This window comes from Eumetopias jubatus, unplaced genomic scaffold (assembly GCF_037043125.1).
Source record: "Eumetopias jubatus isolate StellerSeaLion01/CBP00866 unplaced genomic scaffold, mEumJub1_p1.0 scaffold_10, whole genome shotgun sequence".
NCBI lineage: Eukaryota > Metazoa > Chordata > Mammalia > Carnivora > Otariidae > Eumetopias > Eumetopias jubatus.
Window position 1 is genome coordinate 22,078,089 of NW_028274816.1, and position 27,628 is coordinate 22,105,716.

Here is a 27,628-nt window from a genome sequence, read left to right on the forward strand (position 1 = left end):
TCCCGTGCCTACGGTGGGGGTACTTTGAGGGTTACTTAGACTCACCCAAGGGAGAGAGTAAGTTCCCGCCCCGAAGGCGTTGATTGGCAGGCCACGCTCGGAGCCGCGATTAAACGCGTAGCCAGTCTCACCGGAGGTCCTCCCAGCTACTTGGCTCAAGGGCGGCCTGGGTTTGTTTTGGCATAAAGTGCGCGCTGTGATGACGTCACCACGCTGACGCCTGAGGATGGCGGCGGCGGTGGCGGTGGCGGCGGCGGCGACCCTGTCCGCGGTCCGGAGAGGGTCGGCACAGCCGCCGAGACGCCGAAGACCCCGCCGTCCGCGTGAGGTGAGGCGGCCCGGCCCAGGGCGACGGCCCGACGGGCGGGAGGGGCTGACGCCCTGCGGCCACGGTCGCTTCCTGGCGCCCTGGGCCTATTCCTGCCCAGTCTGGAGCCCTCGGCCGGAGCCGGGTGTGCCGGGGCCTACGGGACTGGGGAGCAGGCCCGGAGATGGCTGCTAGGGATCCCTGGTGTTCGAGGCTGGATGGGCCTCAAAACCTGCTGTGCTGGGTAGCCAGTCTCTGGGGCCGCGTGGGCCTGGTGGACATGGTCAGCTTCCCTGCCTGCTGTTCACCAGCCGGCGTCGGTCAGGGTGAACTAAGCAGGTTATCCTGACTGCCTTCTCGTGTCCGGCACCTGCTTCACACCCCTCCTTTGCGACTGAACGCTATAGCAGTTGTCGGGGCAGCTGGTCGCTTTCGTGTTCGGGCTGGGAAAAAAAGCAGGCTTGAGCGTAGCTGCGTTGCTTGCTCCGCAAGCCATCATCCTTCAGCTTATAGGAGGAAGCCCAGCTCCCCACGCTCACTCCCCCGCCACGAAGCTGCTGAAGTGATAATTCCCACCTGAAAATTTGAATAAGTCCTTCACTGCCTGAAACTGGATCCCTGGTGCCTACAGGATGAAGTCCAAGCTTCATAGCAAGGCGTTCAGCGCTCTTCATAATCTGGTAGAGGCCTAATCCGGAAGTCAACACCTGGGCACTTCTGCCCTCTGTTAGGGCACGTGAGCTCGCTGTGCTCGGTGTTTTAATACCCTTGTACTTTAGATACGCATTTTGTAATACTCTTCTTTAGCCCCACCCTCAATCACCAGAATGGAAAATTTACATCTGTGCTTTAAAATCCACCTTAGATTTCATTTCCTTTTCCAAGGGAAAAGCCTACCTTGCTTCACATGTAACCATTGGCTCCTCTGTACTTTTATTCATATGACTACTGTTGAGTATATCATGTTGTGTCACTCGATGGTGGGTCTGGGTCTCCTGTCTGCATCTGAGTGTCTGGCTCTGTGCCTGGCTAAAGTAGGAGCTGAATGGACTGGGATAGGTTGCTGGTTTAAGACTAGGAACAGATTCACTGTATTATTGAGTCCCTATCAGGGGCCAGGATCTGACATGAGGACAGCAAATGGGTATCTCCTGTTTGCACATGCACATATATTCATGTGGTAGGTGGTGCAGCCTTGTCAACTTTGGTGGTCTCAAATCTCTTGGGGTAGTTTTTCAAGATACAAATTCAAGAATCTCACTCTCTGATATTTGGATTCAGCAGATCTGGAATCTAGTAGGAATCTGTTTTGAAAAAAACACCTCAGGTGACTTTACTCTGCTCCCTGGTTGAACATCTTTGTCATGGCACTAGGAATCTGTTGTGTCTTCTTTGTCCAGTGGGAAGGGCTAACTGTGCCATGTAGTCTCATTGCCCATACTTGGGAAGGCACTGTGATTTGCAGGTTAGTAGTATGGGCTTTGGAGTCAGAAAGACTTGGATTCAGTTCTTGTTTGTGAGGTCTTGAGGTCCTTTGAGCCCGATTTTGCTCATTCCAAAATAGCAATAATCATGCCTACTGTGTGTGGTTGCACAGAGGAGTGAGTGCGCACACAAGATGCTTAACACAGTTGGAACTCGGGAAATGGAAGCCACTGTTAGTACTAATGACTGTTTTTCCCAGAGTGTGTCCATTGTCAAAAGGAGATCTCAGGAAGCCTGTTTGCTCTCCAGACTGAGCCTCATGTAGGAAGCTGCCTTATATGACTTGCTTGAGGTAATTTCTGCATATCAAGGAAAGCTCTGACAAAACTGTGCTTCTCCTCAGGGCAGTTGCACTTGGTCATTCCTCTAGAAGAGATTTGGAATGCTGATTCCCTAGAGGGTGGGTTTGCTGCATAAGCACTTTGTCCCCTTCTAGTTGCAGTTCCTTTGCTTGTTAAGTTGTATAAATGAGCTAAAGTGCAGCTCTCAGGAAACCTGTTTGCCTCTGACCCTGAGCTAGAGTTGCACCTCACCTGGAATGGAATACCCCTGCAGATCCTACTGTCCATGGAATCTGAACTAGATACTGGGGATCTTTGTCAGTCACAGTTCATAGTTAAATGAGTGAGACTTTGGTTTGGCCTTCTGTCTTACCTTATAAGTGTTAGGGTGTGTTATGGGCAATTTTATCCTCTTCAGAGCTTCCCGACTGTGTGATATGAATGAGCTATAGGTGTGCCAAAGTACTGAAGCCTTAAGCTTCCAGATAGCCCAGAACAGCTGTCCCCCTCAACCCCAGGGTGCAGAGAGAAAAATCTGAGAAGTACAGCCCTGGAGGAACGGAAGCAATTCTGCTTTTTGAGAACTAGAGAGAGAATTATTTATTTGAACTCCTTTTCCTTCCAAGAATCTTACTCAGTGACTATTAAGTGGATTTGTGTTGGCTAGGTCATCACTGAGCTAATTCTTGGGACAGCCTTCTGTTGCCGTGGTGTCTGATATGATGCTAAAGTAGAAAAATGTAGTGTTTTCATTTTGTGGGAGAAAATTATCTCAGAGGGTCCCCTTCCAGACTGCCAGTCTTGAAGTGGCCTCACAGGGCATCGTAAGAGAGACTCTTGGTGTGGAACCATATGTGTATAAGTTCCTTGAGAGCAGAGATTATGGCAGCCTTCTTTTTTCTGTCACAGCCCCTGGCTGAGTTCCTGGCCCAGAGCAGGAGCTCAGTAAATATTTGTGGGTTGAACCTTGGGATTTTGGAAGGAGAACCCCAGATACATTGCCAGAGTCTGTATTTCTGAAGATGGGCTGGCCAGTGGGTGGGATGTCTTAGATGGAGCTGGGGTCATGATAAAATGAGGCCACAGCAAACTTTTGAACTTTTCTGCTTCTCTCAGCCCTAAGGCCAGATTCTCTGCCCACCAATTATTACCATGTAAAGCTTGGTACCTAGCTGGGGTCCTTGAGAAGTCGTGTCCTGAGTTACTGTATTCCAAGAAGAAGTCATAACAATTTTTATTACAAAATAATATTAAAAGCTAAAACATTATAGGAGTGAATGATGCACAGTGTCTTCAGACACAAACACTAATAATTTGGTATGTATTTTGGCACTTTAAAAAATTCGTATGATAGTCTCTATGTTTCTGCAATATATATTTTTGTTAACTTTAAAAATTAATATGTGGTGATGATTTAAAAAAATAGCAGCACAGGAATATAGTGAAAAGTGAAAGTCTTCCTTCCTTCCTTCCTTCCTTCCTTCCTTCCTTCCTTCCTTCCTTTCTTCTACCTTTCGCATCACATTTACACACCCTAGAGGCAGTCACTGTCAACAGTTTGTCTTTTCCCTTTCCAGGATATTTTTCCCACATATATGTCTGTATCTTTTTTTAAACCTCTCATTGGACATATGCTTCAGATACTATTTTAAACTACTTATTACATCATGGATATGGGTTCTGGCACGAAGCCATTCAATAAAATTGACCGGTATCTTTCTTTCTTTGTCAGTATATATGGATTTACCTCATTCATTTCAACAGCTTCAGAGTGTTCCATTATATGAATGGATCTTAATTTATGTAATTATTCCCTTACTGATGGATATTTGGGTAATTCCATTTTTTTTCATTATTATAAAGAACATTGCCATGAACTTGCTTGTGCAAATATATCTTTGCATATTTGTGGAAATGGTTTTATAGAATTGTTTCTGAAAATGGAATTGCTAGATGCAGTGTCCGTTTCCTTGCTTCAGAAAGCAGACTCACATAGCTCCCCCTAAGGTTGCTGAGATCCTTGTTCGGGAGTTTTCATCTAAAGAGACAAACTCTTTTTTTTTTTTTAAGATTTACTTATTTATTTGACAGAGAGAGACACAGCGAGAGAGGGAACACAAGCAGGAGGAGTGGGAGAGGGAGAAGCAGGCTTCCCACGGAGCAGGGAGCCTGATGTGGGGCTTGATCCCAGGACCCTGAGATCATGACCTGAGCCGAAGGCAGACGCTTAACCGACTGAACCACCCAGGCGCCCCTAAAGAGACAAACTCTTTTGCCTGGTGTTTCTGCTTGCCTCATGATGGTTAGAAGTGTTATTTAGCAGTTACTTATTTCTGGGATTACTGGAGATTACTGCCTACTTCATTTTGATAGTCTTTCAAAACGGGAGCATGTTATAGAGATCTTTGTAGGTGAAAGGTTGCGAAGCTTTTCTGCGGAGAACAGTCTTAGGGGACGTTACTGGAGAGGGCGGGGTGCCTATGGGCCTCTGCCTGGGACACAGCCACAGACTTGATTTATGTGGCCAGAAAATTGTTTCAGAACCCATCCTAAGCCCCTGCCCTCTTTCTTCCATGTGGTCAAGTCTGGAAGCTTGTGGACTAACTTGCCTTGGAGTTCAAATAACAATCTGTACGACAAACAGACCTGAGAGCTCTAGCTTCCTTTGTTACCGAGGACATTTACACAGGCACCGAAAGAGCACGGTTCTGGTTTAGTTACCAGTCTGGGCTCTTCTTGCCACTTGAACATTTTGAGGTTCTGAGACTGTTGCCTTGCAGCAAATAGAAATCCAAGAGCCAGAACACCTTTCATTCATTGTTAACAAACATGAATGCCCACTCTGAACTTGGCACTTTGCTGGGTGCCAGAGAGTCCTAGAAACCTGAGAAGTGGCCTCTTTCTTTAAGGGGCTGAGAACTCTCGTGTTCTAAGGCAATCTAGAGTACAGCAGTGAGCAGCGTGACCCCGACTGCACTTGGAATGGAGGTTTCATAATACAGTCCCTTCAGAAAAGGCCCTCAGTAAAGGTTTGTTGATTCATCAGCTGAGTGTTAGGAGGAAGGATAGAGGCCTTGATCCGATGAGGCAGAGCTCTGCTGAGCCCCAGGCATTTCTGGAGTCTTCCTTGTGATGGAAGGAGCTCTGAATGGAGGACTGGGAGATTTGGGTCCATGCTTGGCCGTCACTGTCTAAGGTGGCTGTAGACAAGTTTCTACTTTTCTTGGCCTGTCATTCTGCAGTGAGGACAGCAGTGCTGATGCTCATGCCCACTACCATGCTCTGTCTAACATGCCTGCACTCCTCGAGGAGTGCTTGGGATCAGGCTGGGAGTTGAGGGTGTGGAGCCCAACTCCAGAGAGTTCTTCAGTTCTTTCTTTTTTTTTAAAGATTTTATTTGTTTATTTGACACAGAGAGAGGGAGATAGAGAGAGCACAAGCGGGGGAGTGGCAGGCAGGCAGAGGGAGAGGGAGAAGCAGGCTCTCTGCTGAGCAAGAAGCCCGATGTGGGACTCGATCCCAGAACCCTGGGATCATGACCTGAGCTGAAGGCAGCCGCTTAACCGACTGAGCCACCCAGGCGCCCCTCTTCTATTCTTTCTGCAAGATGTGTTAGGATGGGTGTCGTGAAAGGGAATGGTGCCTTGTGATAGCTGGCATAGTGTGACCTGAGTCTTTTCTCACACCCTGGTCACTGTGCTAGGGGCATACAGAGGAGAGTGGGGTGGGGGGCAGGAAAATGTTCTTGTTCCCAGAAGTTTTGTCAGACTCCTTCCCTGTTCCCGTGTCTGCCTTTTCACCTGACCTCTGAGCAACAGGGATTTAACAGATGTGATTGACGTGTGGAGCAGCTGTGGGGCTGGAGCAACCTGGGGGCTGTCAGCTGCTGCCCCTTCCCAGAGCTAGCAGCCTCTCTCCTCCACTCTTCCTCTGAAGTTGGGAAGATGGAGTACCAGCATCAGCTTATCCCGGAAGAGTTTCTAATTGGAACAAATGTGGGAGAAACTGTGTCCCAGGGAGGAGGTAGGAAGGTCAGAGAGAGATGATCCTTGGCTCTCTTACTGCTGATTTGAGATCCCTGTGCAGGCTTTGTTTGTTTAAAGTGAGAAGTCAGACCTTTTCTTTTGTAAACCTTAGTTTTTCTCATCAGGACCAAGCTGGATGTGCACATTTAAACAAAAAGACCCAGTGCACATGCCTAGAAACAATTATTTATTTTTGGGATCCTAGGTGATGCCGCCTCACCAGGGAGAAGACATCTGAGTGGCTGTGCTGGGTCACCTGTGCCGTTTGTCTTCTCTCTGGATGGTGGTAGACGTTGCTCACCAGTGGGCTTGGGGATCAGGAGCCTGTGTTCTGCCTCAGGCATCCTGGCCCAGGAACTGTCATTTTCCTGAGCTGCAGCCCTATACAGGATTGAGAGTCTTGTTTTTCCCCAAAAGAAGAGATGAGTCTGCAGAATCCAGTTCACAGTTCTTTTTTTTAATAAGGTTAATTTTTTTATTTTAATATGTTTTTAAATGTTTTATTTATTTATTCATGAGAGTCAGAGAGAGAGAGAGAGAGAGGCAGAGGCAGAGGGAGAAGCAGGCTCCCTGCCTAGCAGGGAGCCGGATGTGGGACTCGATCCCAGGACCCTGGGATCATGACCTGAGCCAAAGGCAGACGCTTAACCATCTGAGCCACCCAGGTGCCCCTCTAGTTCACAGTTCTAATCTGTAGCCTCTGTGGAAAGGAACCTTGTTTCTAAATGTCTTTGTTTAAACACAATTTCCTAAGCTACTGTGTGGGATCAGCTGGGCATTTGGGTGAGAACTGCAGCAAATATGGAAGAGCCTTGTGTTGGTGGAGGAATCATTCCTCCTCATGTGAGGAAAGATACCTTATTCTGTTGAGAGTCATATTGACATACTCATTAAAATCTGAGCCCTTAATCTGTGGTCTCCGGATTCCTCCTTTTTATCTATTCAAGGTCTCGGGTATGTTTCAGTGATGAGCTTGTTCCTTGAAAGAGTTAGCCACGCTGGTCAGTATCACTACCTTAGAATCAGGCCCTCGACTCGCTGGAATCTGGTGGACTCTATGGGTTCTCTGTGACCTCCCAAGTTGCCACCGCAAAACCTGCCTGGGTCTCCCTCTGCTGCCTTTGATGGGATCATTTGCTGGCTTCTCCAGTGGCTGGGGTGTGGGTTTTAGATGTTGCCCCCTTGGCCCCAAGCACCACCCTTGGTCAGCCATGGAATCTCTGTTACTGACTCTTTTCAAATGTCAGATTCGACTTTAATGTCATCTGGATGTTGCACGTGCGCTGTAACACACCCAAAACTGATCTCTTTCCACTTTGCTTCCCGAATCTGTCCCTCCTGCTACACGGCTGACCCTTCTGCCCAGGAGCCCAAGCAAGGGACTAGAGTGCCGCCCTCTCTCCTTCCTTTCACTCTTTATGTCTTGCTTTCAGTCCTTGTCTGTTTTCCTGCTGACATCTCTCCATTCCACCCTGCTGTCTGGGCCACCACCCTGCTCACCGGCCCTTTTAACCTACTTTGACCTTCCTCCAGTTCTGCCTCACACTTCTTTCTAAGTACAGATTGATTGCCTCTTTGTCAACCCTTTGGTAGCTCCAGTCACCGCCCTGGAAGGTCCTCATTCCTCACCCTAACTTGTGCTGTTCTCTACAACCCGGTTCCTGCTACTTCCAGAACTTCAACCCACCCTGCCCCCAGTCCTGTCTTCATACCACCAGACTGCCTGGGATGTTCCCAGGCCTAGGGTATCACCGTGGGCCTCTGAATATTTGAGTGTGTTTTGCTCTCTGCCTGAAACACCATTCCCACCTTTCCTCACCTGACTCATTCTTACTTTAAATTCAGTGTGGGGGTCACCTCCAGGAAGCTTTCCCTAACCCCTGTGTCATTTTACATGTATCTGTTGTTTCTCAAGCCTAACACCATGCTATATTGAAATGATCTGTTTTTTTGCTTTTTTTCTTAATTTACACTGTGACTTTGGTGACCGTGTTTTATTTATGTGTCTGTGTGTGTGTTAAAGTATAATTTACATTGGACCATGTCTTATTCATTCCCCTATCCCTAGCACCTAGTAGATATTTTGTGAGATAAACTAAAATATATATGGATCTCTGCCCCCAGTTCCTGGCACAGGGTTCCTGAAACCCTTGTAATGTCCTAAGTGCTAAGAACACCAGGAGCATCTCTTGTTCTGATATTTGGCCTTTGACCCCAGTTCCTGATACAGACTCCTGAAACCCTTGTAATTTCTTGGGTGATAGGAGTGTCTTTTGTTCTAATAAGGTGACTTCTAGATGGGAACTGGTCACCAGAAAGACTCAAGCCGTGATTAGAAGCTTGGAATTTTCAGCCCTGACTCCTATTCTGTTGAGGAGGGATCAGGGTCGAAAATGGAGTGAATGATTGATCATGCCTGTGTGATGAAGTCTCCATAAAATCCCAACAGTAGGGTGTTCGGGGAGCATCTGGGTTGGTGAACACATGAAAGTGCTGGGAGAGTGGGGCACCCAGAGAGGGCATGGGAGCTCCACGCCCCTTCCCATATGCCTGGCCCTCCCTGTGCGTCTCTTCCATCTGGATGTTCACCTATATCTTTTTTTTTTTTTTTTAAAGATTTTATTTATTTATTTGAGAGAGAGAGAGAATGAGATAGAGAGCATGAGAGGCAAGAGGTTCACAGGGAGAAGCAGACTCCCTGCTCAGCAGGGAGCCCGATGTGGGACTCGATCCCGGGACTCCAGGATCATGACCTGAGCCGAAGGCAGTCGATTAACCAACTGAGCCACCCAGGCGCCCCCACCTATATCTTTTAATAAACTGGTAAATATAAGTGTTTCCCTGAGTTCTGGGAGTCTCTCTGGCAAATTAATTGAACTCAAGGAGGGGGCTTTTGGGACCCCGATCTGTGGCCAGTTGGTCAGAAGCACAGATGATAACCCAGGCTTGTGACCTGTGCTGAAGTGTGCATGAGCGAGGGAGCAGTCTTAGGGGACTGAGCCCTTAACCTGTGGTATCTGACGAGATCCTTGGGTAGACAGTGTCAGAACTGAGTTAAATTGTAGGACATTGGCTGGCATTATAGAATTGCTTGATGTGAGGACTCACCACACATGTGACCAGAGGTGTCAGAAGTGAAGTGTTCTAGGGGCACCTGGCTGGCTTCAGTCTGTGGAGCGTGTGACTCTTGATCTTGGGGTTGTGAGTTTGAGCCCTGCGTTGGGTATAGAGATTACTTTAAAAAAATACAATCTTAAAAAAAAAATGAAATGTTCTCTGTGAAGGTAAAGGAGAGACATAGAGTGAAGAAATACACAGTATGGAAGAACTTTATCTCCTTAGGAAGGAAAACTGTTTTTTTCCCTTTACAATGTTTAATAAATGTTTGATCTGAATTGATAATTTTACCCCTAATTCTGTATGTCATAATCAATAGAAAATTCTCAGCTCCCTCCTTTCACCAGTGGGCCTCTCAGAAAGACTTAGAGAAGGACAGCCAGGGTAGAAGTGACTTCTGGAAAGCAGTACTTCGGCACTTCACCTTATGAAGGCCGCAGCAGCTATAGGGTTTTAATGGTTGGAACATCTCTGGGAAGCAAATGGAGAAGCTCTTGGATCCTTATCCCAAGGAAGCAGAGTACCTGATGCACAGGCTGAGTCACATCAAGATGAAACTGTTAGTGTCCTTTCGGAGCTCAAGGTCCCCTTTGTCTCTTGAACGATGCCCAGGCTAGTTTGGTGGCTATCTGGTAGCAGTGTGCTAAGGTTTGTAGTCCTAAGTTTACTGGGGTTGATGGCAGCCTGATCTGGGATTGTGTGGCATTTAGGCCATCCGTGTGGTGAACTGGGAAGTAGAAGGCCCTGGAACAGGGTGTTAAACTGCCAGATGAGGGGTGCCTGGGTGGCTCAGTCATTAAGCATCTGCCTTCGGCTCAGGTTATGATCCCAGGGTCCTGGGATCGAGCTTCACATTGGGCTCCCTGCTTGGCAGGAGGCCCGCTTCTCCCTCTCCCCTACCCCTGCTTGGGTTCCTGCTTTAGCTGTCTCTCTCTGTCAAATAAATAAATAAAATAAAATAAAAATAAACTGCCAGATGAAGATGGTGCATTAGCAAAGTAACGGGAACTGTCCAGGAAAGAGTGAGGTCAGGGCAGAGAGCAGGGCGGGGATGGTAGTGTTGGCAGCAGGCGTGGGAGGCCTGGAGGGCCAGGAAAGATATCCATGAGGGTCACCTTGGAGAAGAGGCTTTCTTCTCTTCTATCACGGTGGGTGATAGTGTTGGTGAGCAGGCCTCCAACATTCTACACCCCCGTGTCAGAAGAGATGAGTCAGAGTAATAAGAGGAATGATTTTAACATTTAAAAAAACATTGAACTTCTACTAGGATAAGGGACCCAGGCAGAGTAGGGAGGAAGGTGGGGGCAGTGACAGCTGAGCCTGGTGCATGTTCCTGCCCCTCACTTGGGGTTGGAAAGCAGCATGAGAAGCAGATCCAGGGAGATGTAAGTCAAGACCATGGAGCTCAGGGATGCCTGGGTGATGTCTGCCTTTGGCTCAGGTCATGATCCCAGGGTCCTGGGATCGAGCCCCGCATCAGGCTCCCTGCTCGGCGGGAAGCCTGCTTCTCCCTCTCCCACTCCCGCTGCTTGTGTACTTGCTCTCTCTCTCTCTCTCTCTGACAAATAAATGAACAAAGTCTTACAAAAACAAAAAAAGACCAGGGAGCTCAGACCCAGCCTTTCATCTGGACCCTTCATCGAGCACTCAGGGGCCGACGCCATCCTCCCCTCTATGGAACCATCTTAGAGTCAGGTCTTCAGGCTACATTTATTGTGAGGCAAGGTGCGGGGGGGGTGGGTGTTGAGGAGGCTGGCTGGTATCCTTTCAGAGGTGTCCGTGGCCGTGCTGACTTGCCCTTTCTTCTGTGTGCGTAGGTGTAGACGGGGCACTGCCTGCAGAGCAGGTCCTGCCAGCCTCGCTAGAGAGGATGCCCCCGTGTCCGTGATGGGCTGTGGGACAAGCAAGGTCCTTCCGGAGCCGCCAAAGGACGTCCAGCTGGATCTCGTCAAGAAGGTGGAGCCCTTCAGCGGCACTAAGAAGGATGTATACAAGCACTTCATCACAGAGGTGGACAGTGTTGGTGCTCTCAAAGCCGCGTTCCCAGCAGCCAGTCAGGGTGCAAACCCCTGCCCTGGTGCCCCCCTTAGCAGCCACCCAGAACCTCCCTCAGAACCGCCACGCAGGGCCAGGGTGGCTAAGTACAGGGCTAAGTTTGACCCACGTGTGACGGCCAAGTACGACATCAAAGCCCTCATTGGCCGAGGCAGCTTCAGCCGAGTGGTCCGTGTGGAGCACCGGGCAACCCGACAGCCCTATGCCATCAAGATGATTGAGACCAAGTACCGGGAAGGGCGGGAGGTATGTGAGTCAGAGCTGCGTGTGCTGCGCCGGGTGCGTCACGCCAACATCATCCAGCTGGTGGAGGTGTTTGAGACACAGGAGCGTGTGTACATGGTGATGGAGCTGGCCACCGGTGGAGAGCTCTTTGACCGCATCATCGCCAAGGGTTCTTTCACTGAACGTGATGCCACGCGGGTGCTGCAGATGGTGCTGGACGGTGTCCGATATCTGCACGCACTGGGCATCACACACCGAGACCTCAAGCCTGAGAATCTGCTCTACTACCACCCCGGCACTGACTCCAAGATCATCATCACTGACTTTGGCCTAGCCAGTGCCCGCAAGAAGGGTGACGACTGCCTGATGAAGACCACTTGCGGCACACCCGAGTACATTGCACCTGAGGTCCTGGTCCGCAAGCCCTACACCAATTCAGTTGACATGTGGGCACTCGGTGTCATTGCCTACATCCTGCTCAGTGGCACCATGCCCTTTGAGGACGACAACCGCACCAGGCTGTACCGGCAAATCCTCAGGGGCAAGTACAGTTACTCGGGGGAGGTGAGTGTGCCCTGCCCCAGGGATGGTGAGAGGCCCCCGGCAGCACTTGATCGGGGGGATGTGCTCTGAGGGCCATGTTCATGGGGTCAGGCAGGTAATGTAAAAAATGATGAAGTGAGACTAATAGGGTCTCTTAGTTTGGGTTTCCCCAAAAGTGTGCCGAGACTTGGGAGCAGATGTAATTGGGATAGGAGTCCAGTAAGCACAGGTGAAGGGTAGGAAAGTGAGGCAGAAAGGGAGGAAGCCAATAAAGGGCCTATGAAGGAGTGAACTGCCACTCTGGGCCACTGGAACTCCCACTGGGGACCCTGTGAATAATCACGTGGCACATGCCTCAGAACTGTACCACTGAGGGACAAGAAGGTGGGTGGATTTTAATCCACTGACTCCTGTAAGAGTTGAGAATTTCTTTGGGGGGAGGGGCGTTAAATCCCTGGCACTTCCAGGCTGTCCTGATGTCAGCCGGTGCTGGAGAAAGTCTTCAGGCAAAGAAGCAGGGTGATGTGGGCACTGGCACCCGGGGAGCTGTCCGCATGCATGGGGCCCCCGCAGCTGCAGGTGAGCTCAGAGGTGGGCTGGAGCACATGGGCCAGGGTGGCCGCAGTAGCAGTTCCACGGGGACTGGGACAAGCTAGAGTGACCGTGTCCCGTCAGAAGGATCCGCTGCTGCTCATCTCTGCCCAGTTTTGCCACACAGCCCGGAGGATTCTCTGCACTCACACATTCCACTTCTTTTAAGAGAAGCCAGAAAATTTGATCTTAAGATGTTGGAATTCCATTTGTGCCAACAAATACTTACCTGCAGGCCAGATCCAACCAGCAGGCCACCAGTTTGTGTCTTTGGATCCACTGATTGTCCTGAAACCTGAAAAAATCTGTTAGGTTTCAGCACTGCCGGGAGCTGAAGGAAGATGCACAAAAAGAAAGACCTGGTTGGTCCTCAGGCAGGATGCTGAATGGGCGGGGAGATGAGGCTGACCGTAGGTAACGGCAGGTGCTGTGAGCATAATGGTGGGCTTGGGAGGCTGGTGAATAACAGAATGTGTGACGGCTTAACTGGGAGGTGAAGTAAGCTTTGCGGGACAGCAGGATTCTGCTGGGGCAGCGAGGGCCCCTCCCCAAGTGCCCCCTGCAGAGTGTGCCCCACAGTGTTCCCCTCAGGCTTGGACCTGCCTGAACAACCTACATGGCGGGGAGGAACCAGTCCCCTTCTGAAACCCAGCTTTCCTTCCAGGGATTTTGGACTGGGCCTTCTCTGGCTCCAGCCAGCTGGCCCAGAGCAGCATTTCCTGCAGGAGTCATCCCCAAAGCCTCTTGCCTCTTTGTCTTCAGTGCTCAGTGCTTGAGGCCCTGTGCTCCGTCAAACTCCTTATTAGCTTCCAGACGTGGTTGTGGGGTCAGTCAAGGAGTTCCTGTGAGGACGGGGGCTGGCATTCCTTAGGGGGATCTCCAGGTCACGTGTTAGAGTGGTATTAGGAAGGGAGGGAAGCTTTCATCGTTAGGCCAGCTCTGTGCTGGCCACAGGCCAAGGAGAAACTGGGACTTTGTCTAGCTCTCCCCTAAAGTTTCTCTTGTCTTCTGCGCTCCAAATGGATTCAACAAAACAAATGCTGACTGGCTGGGAAGCCCAGGCTATGATGGCGTAGTCACAGAGGGCACCCCCCTCACACTCTGGGCCAGCTTTCGTCACAGGTCAGAAGACCCAGCCTCCACCTCCCAGAGGCAGTGTTGTGCCAAGGCCCCGCCTGACCTGCTGTGTGCTGGGAGCTCTGTGTGGTGCCAGGCTGTTGGGGCCTGGCTGGCAGAGGGAGTAGTGAGCTCAGTTACAGTAGAGAGGGAGGTTTCCCAAGAGATGCTAACAGAGGAAAGACTCTTTCTGAAAGTCCGTGGGTTTGCCCAAGAGTTCCTGATTCTGGCAATTGTGGATCAGTTTATCTAATTGGAGCTTGCGGTCTTGCTAACCGGCTATTGATTATCTGTGGCTTGGAGAATGACAAACGAATAAGGTGAGGAATAGGCTCGGGCTTCCTGCTCCTACCGTAGCCACTAGACTGGATCCTGAGACTCTGCTTCCTGCTCTGCTGGAAACACAGTCTGAGGCTCCCAGTGTTATGGGGGCCACTGCCCAGCCTTGCCCCCCTCCCCATTTATCTGAAGCTGAAAGCATGAGTTCCCAGTTCCAGAGTCAAATTGCTGGCCAGCCCTGTTGGCATCTGTCCTTTACCAAGAGCGTGGCTGACTCCAACAACAGGTTCTATCACCATCTGCAGAGAGCTATGGTTTGGGTGGGATTTGTCTGGGGTATTTCTTGGGTGAGGAGGCCTCATCATTAGATCATGCTCTCTGAGGTGGTGACCAAGCATCTGTCTTTCTGTTCCACCGACCATTGCTTACCCATAAATGCACCTGGGGAAGATGCAGAGACACGAAGCCTTGTTCTCCATCCCCCGTGAAGCTTGAGATTGCCTGTGGAGAGAGGACTAGGAGTAGGAAATGGCCATAGAACAAACCCTTATTGGCAGCACCTGCCAGTGCAGGCCTCACCTGTAGCCCCTGGGTCTGGGCAGTCTGGAACATGAGCTGTGGGGCTCAGGTCAGGTGGCTGGGCTGGTCTCCCTTCTTAGGGCTGGGCCCTGCCCCCGCCCTCAATCCAGCCATCTGTCCCATCTGTCTTCTACTGGGTGATGGTCATTTGCCCTTCTGAAGGCCATCCAAGTGAGAAGGCCCTGCCAGAAAACCTGAGAGCATGTCATGTTAAAGGGGGACGTTTTGATCTGACTTCTTCTGCAAATGAAGGACCACGCACTTTGAGCTCAGGAAGGTTTGGAGGTGTGCATTCCTCACCTAACAGTAAGTCCCATAGCAGTTAGTGCCTTTCTAGGGGCACTTTTCCTGCCCCCCTGATGCGCTCATAGTGGTGCCTTATGTATACCAGGCCCCATCCAGTGGGCTTGTTTCCTGAGGCCTATGTCTGTTTAGTTCCCTGTCAGGCTCAGTGGTTTCTGTGGACTTGAATAGAGGGCTTTCTACAGGAGGTGGGCCTTGAGAAGGAGGAAGCTCAGAGAAAGGGACATTGCTGACTGTCCTCAGAAGATGGGCAGTAATGGAGCCCAGGTTGATGAGGCTGGGCCAGGCCTGGTGTTTGCTGTTGGTGTTTGTTGTTCGCTCTGTAGTGCCAGAAGCTCTTTGGGGATTGGAAACGTAAGGTGTAAGGTGAAGCTAAGGTGGAGCGAGCCCTCTGGGGTCTTGATAGTGAAGGGGGAACGCAGCAGAACCTGTTGTGGAAGACTCACAGGACGAAGACTGACGGGGGAAGGGGGTCGCTGTTGGAGTTGGGGGTGGAGGAACCTGGCATCCTGGGGGTGTTTGAGGCAGAGCAGAGATTCCTGAGAGTGGGCTGCACATGTTGTTTAGGGAGAGGTATGGGGACAGAGTCGTGCTACAGCTCTGCAGAAGTATCAGCTTCTAAGCGCAAAGTGAGAGAGGACTCACGGGAAGAGACTGCCCTCTGGTCCAGAGGGTGTGTAGGCTCCTGCCTTGACATCCCTAGGTGGGGCCCAGTGGTGGAGGGAAGTACTCCTAGTACTCCAGCCCCACAATCCTGACTCTAGATGCTCCAGCCCATAGCCCGGCCCTGCTCCCTGCCCCATTTCCTGTACACCATAGGCCTGAGATGTTCGCTCCATTCACTCCCCATACTAAGCTATTGCTTAGGCTTTTCACTCTTCTCCCAGTGTCAGCCTTAGAAATTTGGCCAGCTCTGAAAGGTTCAATTCAAAAATGGCTTCCATTAGGAATAGTGGTGATGTGTAGTACCAGACACAGGGCTAAGGGTTCTATATCCAACATGTTTAATCTCCACAACAGTGCCGCCAGGTGGGTGTAACGCCCCCATTTTACAGATGAGGAAACTGAGGCTCGTGAGGTTAAGTAACCTGTCCATGGTTTCACAGCTAGAGTGTGACAGGCCTTGGGGTTTGAATCTAGGCCATCTTGGTGTCAGAATTCTTGCCTCTCCATCCCCACAGTCTGTGTTCCCTGACATACATGCCTTAGCATGTTGCTGGAGTCTTTGCTTCAGCACTTTCTTGGGCTGCTGTCTGTGGACATCTCTCCTCTCAGGCCTGTAAGGTCCTTGAGGACAGCTTGTGTATCAATGCATATGTTCCCAGTACTTTCTCCTGGCTTCTCCTGAGGGAAGCACCCGTGGTTGTTGGTGATGCCCTGGGAAAGGACGCGGAAGTGACTGGCTGGCAGGGAGACGGGCATGGCCCTGCTGGCTGGGAGTGTTCTCTTTTGGGGGCTGGGCTCCAGGAAGAAGTGGCGAGCCTGCTGGAGAGGTGGTTAGTGGTCTGCTGGCCAGACCTGCTTAGGAGCAGCTTTGGAATCTTGGAAGAGGAGGGAGTGCTGGGAAGGAAAAGGCTGTGACAGACGATTCTGAGAAGAGAAATCTTCATTTTCCCTGGTGACCAGAGGTGCCGGAGTGGAGAGGGCCAAGCCAGGGTCGTGTTGGAAGTGATGGGGAGACGCTTGTGGGTCAGATGTGAGGAAGGCCTGTGTGAGTGGGAGAGCAGTCTGAAGACACCTTGAGTGAGGGAGCTTCTTGTCATGAGAGATTCCAGGAGGGCTGGACCAGCTTTTTCTGAAGGAGTGACACCAAAGGTGAGTCATCATCTGTAAGACCTGTACTAGAGGCCTGTCATAGTTCCACTGACTTGGAGATTCTGTGATTAACTGCCCATGAAATGTGACGTTGTCGGCCCAATGTCACTGCTTTTGTCAAGAGTTCTATTCCCAGAAGCAGGACGGATGAAGAGGCTCTTGTGGGATTGGTGGCAGAGCGGTGCCATCAGCAGCTTTGCTGCCTGCCACCGCCTTTAGCAGCCTTTAATCATTGCCCTCTCCTGGGGCAGTCTCTGAGCTGTGGGCAGGCGTGGGCCACTGCGCTGGGAACGGGTGGGCTTGGACACAGGTTCTCACGGTGTCTTGCTCAGGACAGTGAGTGTTGCCAGGTAAGGGACAGAATATTGGTGGGAGAGGAAGGCCACCTGCAGGGCCAGTCTGCCACCACCTGGGGGATCGTGTTGGTGGGAGGTGGCTTTCCAGGGGTGGGCCTCTGGGCTGCAGCCTAACCACCCATCGACTTGGCACCAAGGGACGAGTGCTCAGGGGCTGGGAATTGGACCATCTTGTAGTTCTGATAGCCCTGCCTTAGGATGAGTGCCCAGAGCCAGAGTTGACGTTCCCTTCCCCAATTAAAGTGACCCTCACACTTGTCATTCTGCCCTGGGATGTTGAAGGTAAAAGAAGGTGCAGAGGATGTACTGTGTCCTGTTGCTTTCTAGGTGAAGGGGGTCAGCACCTGTGAGGGGGTGGCCAGCAGCCTGGTTCATGTGCCCTGGTAGGGAGCAGCCAGCTGAGTCTGAATCGGACCTTGACTCAGAGCCTTGGGGAGGACTTCCCCAGGGATGTGGGAGAGCTGGAGACTGGACATGGCGTGCAGGCTGCGGCTGGAATGCAGGGGAGGCAGGCGGCATGTTTCCGGGCTCGTGCTTGGATTCTGCCGGGTGCCTTGAACTGCCTCATGTTCCCACCTCCAGTGTGGATGGGGGCTGTGACGGACCATCGGCTCATCCCTCTTCTCTTGCTGCCTTCTGCTCCCAGAGTAAGTGGATGGATTCCCGTGTCTGTCTCAAAAGCTGATTGATTCTAAATTGATTCAGAATTCTTTCTTGTGAGGTATCCCTAAGCCCTTCCTCCTTGTGTCTCTGCCGGTGGCTGTTGGGCGTCAGGTGCTGGGTGATAGCGTTGGCTTGGTGCCAGGATCCCACGACGACAAGCAGATGCCCCCATACTTGTTCAGGAGGGATCCCTCTGGAAGGGCCATCCCTACTTCACCAAAGCTCCTAGTACCCAGTAGGTATTCAACAGAGAAGTCTCCGTCCTTCACTGTAGGAGCAGACGATGGCAGGCCAGATCCCTGACTGGTCCCTGGGAGGTGGCATGATTTGGTCCACTGGGCATGGGCGGTGAACCCTCACTGGTCACTGAAGGAGGGCAGGGGTGGCTTCCTCCTGGTGGGGGCCAGAGGCCCTGTGCCACCTCTGCTCTGCCACTCAGCTCCCTGGAGCCCTGTCTTCTAGGCTTCCCTCTGCCACTGCTGCCCTGGTTACCCAGTCCCCAGAGTGCAGTACTCTCCTGTGGTGGCAGGAACAGATGCCCATGTCCCCACGTGGCCGTACTCAGCCGCTCCTACCAAAAAGCCTTGCCCTGACCACCTCCAGCTTCTCATTAACCCAGGGTCAGAGCCTCTTTCATCACTGCTGTCTCCCACCCCCAGCCCCGCTGAGGCCTCTCCAGCAAAGGGCTGGATCATGGGGTTGTGTTCACAGCAGTGCCTGGTGTGCTCACCGTCCCCTCCCTCTCCTGCTCTTCTCATTGTCTGTCTCCCCCTGGGTAGCTCTGCCCACTCACACGCCCTGTCACTTCTAGGCTCTCGAGTTCCTGTGGGAGCTGCCATGGCTGTTATCTCTCCCACGGTCTGACCTCCTTAAATCTGCTGACGGCCTCCCACCCTCCTCTCCTCCTGCCCCCACCGAGGTGGAAACGTACTTGCAGGTGGGTGGGATGGTTAAGGGGGACCTGATCTGACCAGTCCCCACCGGCCCTGCCTCTCCAGACTCTCCTTCCTCAGGCAGTTCTCCCACTGCACACGGTCCCCCTTCTTGAGCATGCCTGCCTGGCCTGTCTGTCTGTCTCCCGGTGCAGGTGTGGTGTCCACACCTGAGCTTTGCTCCAGTGTGGCCTGGCTGGCTTGTTGCAGAAGTCTGCTTCATCTCTTTGCTCATCCTGCTATCCCATGTTGACCCAGTAGCTGCCCTGCACCCAGTCCTGTGTAGCCAGGGCTCAGGGACACAGGCGTCCGTGGGGATGATGTGCTAATAATAGCCACCAGGGCTCCAGACTGTCTCAGAAGTTAGAATGGGAGAAAGTTTTTGGGTTTTGGGTTTTTTTTTTTTTTTTTTTTTAAGAGCTAGCTTGGCCTCAGCGGAATCTGTGAGTAGAGATAAAAGAGACCACTCCGCAGCAGGCTCTGAAATCCAGAACCACCCAGGGCTGCTCCAAGACATCGTTGCCAACATCCCCCTGATTCCAAAGCGAGCACACAGCATCCTTCCTGACTCTTGAGTTGTGACCTGTCTCCCTCCTGTCCCTGTCCTTCACTTTGTGGACTCTGGGCAGGGACAGGTGGGGGCGCAGGAGTTCATTTTATTACTCATCTCAAGTTTCAGAACACAGCTTTACTAACCTTTAAGTTGTCACGCCTTTTCTTGTTTTATTTTTATCTTCCTTCTCTGCCTCTTTTAAAAACTCTATTATCTTCCTTCTTTTTCTCCCCTCAGGCTCTCTCCCCTTAGGTCCTCTTTCCTGCTGCTCAGCCCCTACCCATCCCCTGCCAGGGTGATGGATTCTGTCTGGTCTGAAAGCCCAGACACCAGGATGGTGAGTGTCTTTTTTTTTTTTTTTTTTTTAAGATTTTATTTATTTATTTGAGAGAGAGAGAATGAGAGATAGAGAGCACGAGAGGGAAGAGGGTCACAGAGGGAGGAGCAGACTCCCTGCTGAGCAGGGAGCCCAATGTGGGACTCGATCCCGAGACTCCAGGATCATGACCTGAGCCGGAGGTAGTTGCTTAACCAACTGAGCCACCCAGGTGCCCAGGTTGGTGAGTGTCTTGACCAGAGGAGAGGGTCGCTGGCTCCACTACCACACGGTGTCCAGCTCTGCTGAATTTTTTAAAACCCTTTGCCTCGTGGGCCACATCAGAGTGTGCTGTTCTTACCATACTGACAGTTCGGCTCTCCTAAGTAAACCCCAAGCTCCATTTCCCAGAAGCATGCTCTTTGCTCTGCTCTCATTCAGGCCCACGTTAAGTATAGGAAGGAGGCCCTTGAGGGTGGGAATGCTGGGTCTGAAAATACATCTTGAGACAAAGCTGAGGGAAGACTGAGTCATGGAAGCAAAGCCCAGTCTACTTTCCTCCCTTCCTTCCCCTAGCAGCTCTTTGGTAGGGCTAACTTCTCTGCCAGAGAACCTTCCCCAGAGTCTTCATGGGCTAGAAAAGAACCCATAGAGGTCAAGAGGTCCAGGCCACTTAAATGTTAGATGCTATGCTTTTGTTCCTTGTGTGCAGCCAAGTGAGGAAGAAAGCTAGGGAAACCATCTTCTTAGAATCAAGGACTTTAGCAACTGGAAGATGCTTAGAATCCATTGTATTTGGCTCCTTCATATTAAAAGTGAGGAGGCGGGCGCCTGGGTGGCTCAGTTGGTTAAGCGACTGCTTTCGGCTCAGGTCATGATCCTGGAGTCCCGGGATCGAGTCCCACATCGGGCTCCCCGCTCAGCGGGGAGTCTGCTTCTCCCTCTGACCCTGCCCTCTCTCATGCTCTATCTCATTCTCTCAAATAAATAAGTAAAAAAATCTTAAAAAAAAAATAAAAGTGAGGAGGCTTGGGACACCTGGGAGGCTCAGTCGGTTAAGCGGCTGCCTTCGGCCCGGGTCATGATCCCAGGGTCCTGGGATCGAGTCCCACATCAGGCTCCTTGCTCAGCTGGGAGCCTGCTTCTCCCTCTCTCTCCCTCTGCTTATGCTCTCTCTGTCAAATAAATAAAATCTTTAAAAAAAAGTAAAATAAAAGTGAGGAGGCTTGTCTTCTCTAAGGTTTCACAGAGAAGATAGACCTAGAATGCAAGTCTCTGGGCTTGCAGCCTGATGCTTTAGTTTGTCACCTAGATGTCATCCAGAAGAAAAACCGGGCCTTTCTCTCTCCTCACTTGAGAGTGGCCAGGCCTGCCTGCCAGAGGGAGTCTAGGGCAAGTCCTGTGAGCTGGGTTTGCTACTGGAAAGAAGCAGCTTCCTCCTCTCTCAGCAGCCTAGGCCAGAGATCTGGCTCCATCCTTTGTTCCCTTTGCCCCTGGGCTCAAGGCAAGACTTCTGGTAGAGACTCGGGCAGTATTCTTTCCAGGCCCTTGTAACATTAGAGCTAGAGCAAGTAAAGGGGGCCGGGAAGTAGGGAAATGCATCCTCTGAGCCAGAGTGGAAAGCCCTTTCTGATTTGGTGCCTCACTTTGAAGGGAGGGTTGGATTCTGCTGCTGAGGAGTGCCTGGGAATGAGGAGGGTGAAGTTGGTAAGGAAGTGCTCTGGGAGAGTTCCCTACCCCCTTTCGGCTTCTTCTCTGCTGTTATAACATCCAGAGTAGGTACCCTAGGGGCGCCTGGCTGGCTCAGTCAGTAGAACACAAAACTCTTGATCTCAGTGTCATGAGTTCAAGCCCCATGTTGGGCCCCACACTGGGCCTAGAGCTTAGTTAAAAAAAAAAAGTACCCTAACTACAAAGGATAATAAGTATTCTGGGGGCTACAGCCTAGGGAAAATGAGAGCCAGCTTGATGGTCAGGAAGAGGGTGGAAGTGATGTCCCTCCTCCCACAGCCTCTCCTTGTCCCCTCAGGATGGGGCCCAGTCCTTCATCCACACAGCTCGGAAGAGGCTCATGGAAAGGAGGGTGTAGGCTCTCACCCTGGGCATTGAAGTTGCCCTGTGATCCCACAGCAGAGGGAAACCTGAGTCTGGAGGCAAGGCAGACAGACATTTAACATTCCCTTCCATGCCCTGTGCTCCGTGTCAGCCTGGAAACAGGTAGAAGCCTCTGGGAGACTGGTCAGGTGGTACCTGGAGCCTGTCCCTTCTGTCAGCCACCTGAGTCTCACATGTATCACTGACTTGGCTCCAAGTTTACTGAGGTGAGAGTTCTGTTCTTTACCCAGAGCCAGAAGCTAGAGCTATGGAAACTGAAAGGCATGACTCTTTATCATTATTCTTTTTCTCATGCCCAGAATGCTACCCAGCCAGTCAGTCATAGGCTGACAGACATACTCCTGGGGCTCCAGAGGCTCAAGCATGTTGGGTTGGTCTGTGGGTGTTGAATACTTTCTAAGGAGGTACCAAATTGGACTTGGCCAGAAGCATGGCCCTGGGTGAGTGTGGAAAGCCTTGTATTTCCGTGCTGAGTGCTGTTGGAGGACTTGGCAGGGCTCCCATGGGACCACCGTTCTGATGAGCATTCTGAGCCCCTGTCTTGCTGTCAGTGGGCTGGGTTGAGGACCACTTTCCTGTGTTTGGCTTGCCTGCCTTCCTGCTGCTAGTTCCTCAGTGTGTGGGGGTTAGGCTTGGTGCCATTGGCACGGCCTGATTCTCAGGTCAGGATGGCTCAAGTCACATTGGCTTGGGGATACCACCTGGCCCAGCTGTCCACAGCTCTTCAAAGATGAGGAGAGCGCAGGGCTGGCCCTCAGACAAATGAGTTCGTCAGCATTCTACACACAGCTGCATGTACACAGTAATTGGAGAGGCAGACGTCTTGGGGAGCAGGAGGCACAGATCATTCTGACTCACTTTGTCACTAAGAGGCTGGCCGCTCAGTGAGCAGCAGGGGTCGATGCCTGGTGTGAGCCTGTGCCACTCTGGAGATGGAAGTGCTTAAGCTCCCAGGATAGGTCTGGTAAGAGGCCCACCGAAGACCGCACTGGACTAGTCTGGAGCTGCAGGGGGCCTTCGTTTGACTGGGTGTGGATGTGAAGTGGGGGTGCTTCTGATCCATCCATGTTTAGGTTCCTGGCTTGTGAGTCCAGCTTCTCCATTGTTTATTCTGTCATCTGCAGAGGAGTTGCCCCTCTTCTGTCTTGGCTGGAGCAAGCGGCAGGGGCAGAACCCATGTGCCAGCTCTGTTTGGCTCGCCTGGGCTGCCCGTTCTGTCTTTGGGCTGGCCCACCAAGAGGCCGGACTGAGCTGCACTGTGTTTCCCAGTGATTTCGCTTTTTCTTGGAGACCCAGAAGAGCTCGTGGGGCAGCGCAGGTATTCCCATGACCCAGCCTGCTCAGCTTTTAGGTTTTGCTCTGTCCATCTGCCCCATTATGCCCGCCTCTTTCCATCTCTTTTAAGTGAGTGACAGGGGCTACAGTGAGTGTCTGTTGTTTAGATGGGCTGGCCTCTCGTGTTCAGGTGGCAGCAGCAAGCCATGAGGCTTTCTTGAACTCTGAGCCAAAACCCGCTGTGGCAACTGTCTAGTCCAGTCATGCTGTATGTCAGCCTCAGTACCGGAGCCCCGGGCTGTGCAGGCCTGCAGGGAAACTTGGACCAGGCTGTGTATGGAGCCGTCTGCCCCTCTGTGCCCCCTCACTGCTCTCAGCAAGGTATTCATGGCTTCCCTGGCTGCGTGTCCCGAGGCCCTGACTGCCCTCCTCCTGAGGACCATTATCTCCCCAGGAGTCACTGGGGGCAGGCCCATTGGTGACGAGGACCCTGTCAGGTGGCTGTTTGGGAGGGTGGTCTGACATTTTCTACCAGGTCAGTTTAGTGGAAGTTGATATTTGCCTTCCAAAAAGCAGGTTAGGGTAGCATCCGCAAGTAGCCCCACCCCTTCTTCAGGACTCCAGAAGAGTGTTCTCCTTGGTGCTCCTTCCACCCCCTGTATATAAGTGGGGAAGGGCATTGGGGAAGAATTGGAGGTCAGGGAAGCTGAACTGGTTGGGGGGGCATCTGGGTGGCTTAGTCAGTTGAGCGTCTGCCTTCAGCTCAGGTCATGATCCCAGGGTCCTGGGATCAAGCCCCACATCGGGCTCTCTGCTCAGGGGAGAGCCTGCCTCTTTCTCTGCCGCTGCTGCTCCCCCTGCTTGTGCTCGGTCTCTCTCTCTCTCTCTGTCAAATAAATGAATAAAATCTTAAAAAAAAAAAAAAAGCTGAACTGGGGGTAGCGGTAGTCAGTGTGAAATGTATCTGCTGAAGCGGTGTGCAGCTGCCCCAAATGCGGGCTCTGAGATACTCCTGAGTCCCCCTGGAGCGTGAGTTCAGGGGTCCCCCAAGGCGAAGGGCATCTTTAGGTGGAACAGGCAGATCTCATTTGGCAGGAAGGAGGGTGATGGTGCCTGTGACATCCCAGCCACACCTTCTGCAGCAGGCTCAACAAAGGTCCTAGCTGCCCACCCTTTGGGAATATCCGAGCACATGCCACAGTGCCCCCAGAAGACAGGGACTCAGAACGGCACTGTGTCTGCCCTCCTCCAGCAGAGGGGCTCGAGGGCCTCTGTATGCCTGGCACCAGGCACGGGGGCTCATTCAGCTTAGCATGGTCTAATGGGAACGAACAATCAACTTGCAATCACTGGAATAATTGGTTAGCTCTGGGGGCTAAGAGAAAGCCTGAGTAAGTGTCCTTTACCCTGAGAACCTAAGGGCTCAACCAGGTGAATGTCTGTACAAGCTGTCCAGACTGAGGCCCTGGGACAGACAGCTACTTGGCATGTGGCTGAGATGAGGCAGCCATGGGGTCGTGTAGCAGAGCAGGCTTGGTGCAGTGTCTCCCTGAAGACAGAAGGTACCAAAATGAGGCTGGTGCAGACCACTGCCAGCCTCCCCCCCCCCCCAAACCACCCCGTGTGGTTCCAAGAGGTCATGAGGACTGGAAGGAAGGTCACCTGGTCCCGCCTGTACCCCAAGAGCCCCCCTGCCCTCTCAGCAGATAGAGAAATCTAGTTGCCTTGAATTATTTCCTTTTCTCCCCATGGCCAAGAGGCGGAGGCTGATGAGGGGAATGCAGTCGTCATCCATCTCCACTTTGTCGGTCGGACGGAGGATGGGTCCTCTCTTTAAAGACTAGGAAGTTCCCTGCTAAGTGGCCTGGTATGGCCATCCTGGGTTGGGACCTTAAGTCTGGCTCAGGATATGGTGGAAAGTTTGGGTCATTCTCTTTACACCCCCCTGAGTTATAGTGATCCTGCGGTAGCTGGGGGGTCTTGATAAGGGCCACCTTCCGGAGCCAGGCTTTGAGTCCAGGGCACTTAGCAGTTTGCTGCTTGGGGAGGGGAGCAGGTCCTTCTCCTATTTGCCGTGTGGACTCCTTACTCAGAACAGCCGCTCCTTGGTGGCGTGGGCCAGTGTTGGGTGGGAGGGGGAGGCCCAGAATGCTGCACTCGGGAGGAGCCGGGCAGGGCCTTTCTCCAGGGGGAGAGTGTGGGAATGCTGGACGGTTCTCAATGCCGTGCTGGTGGCTTCGTCAGGATGGGGAGAGCAGGGTTGAGTGCTCTCGCTCTAATGCTTGTCCTTGGCCTCTAGCCCTGGCCCAGTGTGTCCAATCTGGCCAAGGACTTCATTGACCGCCTGCTGACAGTGGACCCCGGCGCCCGCATGACTGCGCTGCAGGCCCTGAGGCACCCATGGGTGGTGAGCATGGCAGCCTCTTCATCCATGAAGAATCTGCACCGCTCCATCTCCCAGAACCTCCTCAAACGTGCTTCCTCACGCTGCCAGAGCACCAAATCAGCCCAGTCCACGCGTTCCAGCCGCTCTACACGCTCCAACAAGTCGCGCCGAGTGCGGGAGCGGGAACTGCGGGAGCTCAACCTGCGCTACCAGCAGCAGTACAATGGCTGAGCCGCGGGGCTGCGGTGCGGACGGGCCGAGGTCCCAGCTTGGCCGCGCGTTGCTGGGCCCCTGGGGCCCCATGCCCTCTCTGGAGAGGAGCCTGTATGGCCAGTGGCAGGTGAATGGCCCCTGCCCCTTCCCTGTCCCTTCAGCAGCCCCCATCCTCATCCTGGGCCTGAGCCTGGTGTGAGAGTGGAGGGAGCCTAGGGGTCTGTGAGCGCTCTGAACTGGGAGCCTGGCCTGGCACCAGTGCTCTTTTTGGTGGGCAACTGCTCTGCTAGAAGTTGGGGAAGGGGTAGGACATGGCCTTCAGGCTCCCTTACCCCTTGGCTCTTCCCCAAGACCAAAGAGGCATGTAGTGCCAGGCAGAGGGTGTCCTGTGGTCCCAGGACTCTTTGGGACAGTTACTTCTGAAACCCTCTTCACTGAACCTTCTCTGGCCCCCCATATTCCACTGTATCCTGATCTGTGCCCCAGTGAGAGGCCCAGGGAGGCACAAAGCTTGTGCCTTAGCTGGACTCTCAGCCCCTGGCTAAATCCAGACAGTCTCCCACCTCCCACCCAAGATCTGCCTTCCTTCGTGGTGCCTCCAGGGACCCCTCCTGGCCCCAGGACTGGCTAGAACCTCTGATGGTAGGGCCATGGCATGGTCCTTGGCCCTTCTGGACTATGTGGCCATGTTGGTAGCAGGCTTGCTCCAGGCTCCAACCTCTCTCTGCCAATGAGAGACCTCCTGCCCACCAGCCCACTGCTTTCAGTGCCTTCTTTGTAGAGCCCGCTATACACTCCCCCCGCCGCCCCCCCGCCACTTGGATGCCCATTCTATTCCCTGGGTGCCTCCTTCCCAAATGTGGGGGATTAAAGGGAGCCCCACTGCTGCTACCTGGGGAGTGGGGGCACCGGGGCCAAGGCAGGGGCCAGGGGCTTCCCAGGGAGCGCCCCATCAAGATTCTAGTGTCAGCTCTGGTTCCACCCTTGGTACTGCCCATTGCCTCCTCCCTTCAGGCTCTGCTGTACCCTCGTCGAAGCTGCATGAAGGCGCCATCTAGTGTCTGACATGAGTATGGGCAGCCTAGGACTGACCACTGCGCTCATCCTTCATCCTCTAGAGAAAGTGGGAAGGAGCTGCTGTAGTGAGGAAAGGTCCCCAGGCTGCTCAGCCCTCCCCTTCTGCTGAGCTGCTGCGCAGCTCCAGTTGGAACTTAGCCGTACTGTGTGACCTGCCTCTGAACCCTGAGTGCCTGGGGCCCTGGTCTTCTCACAGCTGGCCTTGCCTGGTCCAGCCTGGCCCTGCTTCCTTTCACAGCATTACCCTTCCAGCTTGGGCTCTGCTGCATCTCAGGCTGGAGGGGGCCCCTGCAGGAGGTGGGTGGAATTGGGTGGCTGCTTTCTCAGAGGCCTGAGCCAGACCATCCCGATGTCAGTCATGGTGCCTCCCCTGCACTCCCCACCCCAAACCAGGCTGGAACCCAAGTCCCCTTCCTCCACAGCTGCTTTCAGTGGGTAGGAAGGAGCTGGGGCCCGGCTTTAGCCTTAGCTAGACTGCAGGGCCTCTGCCAGCAGGGAGGGATTGGCCTTCACTGTTGCTCCCAGTGGGTAGCCTTGGGTCAGGCCCTCCTCTTTCTGCATGTGCCACCTCCAGTGAGAAACAAAGCCAAAGAGACCACTCTGGGCCAAGCCAGTTGTGCCTTATACATCTCCTCCCATCCCCAGTGCTCCTGGCACAAGGCAGCAGAGAGCCCAAGTCCTGTGGCCTCAGAATTCCCCCCATTTCCCCAAGTGCCTCGGGGGCCTGAAGCCCTGGGGATTTATTTCCTCTCTTGTCCAAGGTAGGCCTGGTCCTAAGGGTAAGACAGAGGGCATTTGGAGATTGGGCCTTTGATAGGCCCACCTGGGCCTTTATGCCATGGACCGTGGCTGGAGAATGTGCAGTTATTTATTTTGTGTACTCCGGTTGTAAATGTATCCTCTGTATTCAATAAAGAGGCTGCCCTCCCCAGGGAAGACTGCCCATCCATTCTGAGAGCCCAGGCTACTTGCTGTGGACCAGGGGGTTACCTAGGAAGAGGAGAGATGGGGAGGGCCTGGC

General features: G+C 52.6%; 1 protein-coding gene across 3 annotated transcripts; it reads left to right on the forward strand.

Annotated features, from left to right (window-relative positions):
* Positions 1–144: 144 nt before the first annotated feature.
* On the forward strand, positions 145–27,556 carry PSKH1 (protein serine kinase H1). 3 transcript variants are annotated; one of them, XM_088027433.1, is made up of 3 exons: positions 145–328; positions 11,033–12,059; positions 18,552–19,058. In XM_088027433.1, exons 2-3 carry the CDS (start codon positions 11,103–11,105, stop codon positions 18,708–18,710), a joined length of 1,116 nt encoding a protein of 371 aa, XP_087883559.1. In that variant the 5' UTR covers positions 145–328; positions 11,033–11,102; the 3' UTR covers positions 18,711–19,058. The 3 variants fall into 3 exon arrangements, with proteins under 3 accessions (XP_087883559.1, XP_027949667.1, XP_027949674.1); XM_028093866.2 differs by lacking the exon at positions 18,552–19,058 and adding an exon at positions 25,231–27,556 and having other exon boundaries at positions 184–328; XM_028093873.2 differs by lacking the exons at positions 145–328; positions 18,552–19,058 and adding exons at positions 464–987; positions 25,231–27,556.
* Positions 27,557–27,628: the final 72 nt, after the last annotated feature.

What these genes read in the sequence shown, in the direction of transcription:
- PSKH1 (XM_028093866.2), top strand. Translation starts at nt 11,103, where the DNA reads ATGGGCTGTGGGACAAGCAAGGTCCTTCCGGAGCCGCCAAAGGACGTC. An exon ending in AGTACAGTTACTCGGGGGAG is followed by an intron (nt 12,060 to 25,230) that starts GTGAGTGTGCCC and finishes CTTGGCCTCTAG; the next exon opens with CCCTGGCCCAGTGTGTCCAA.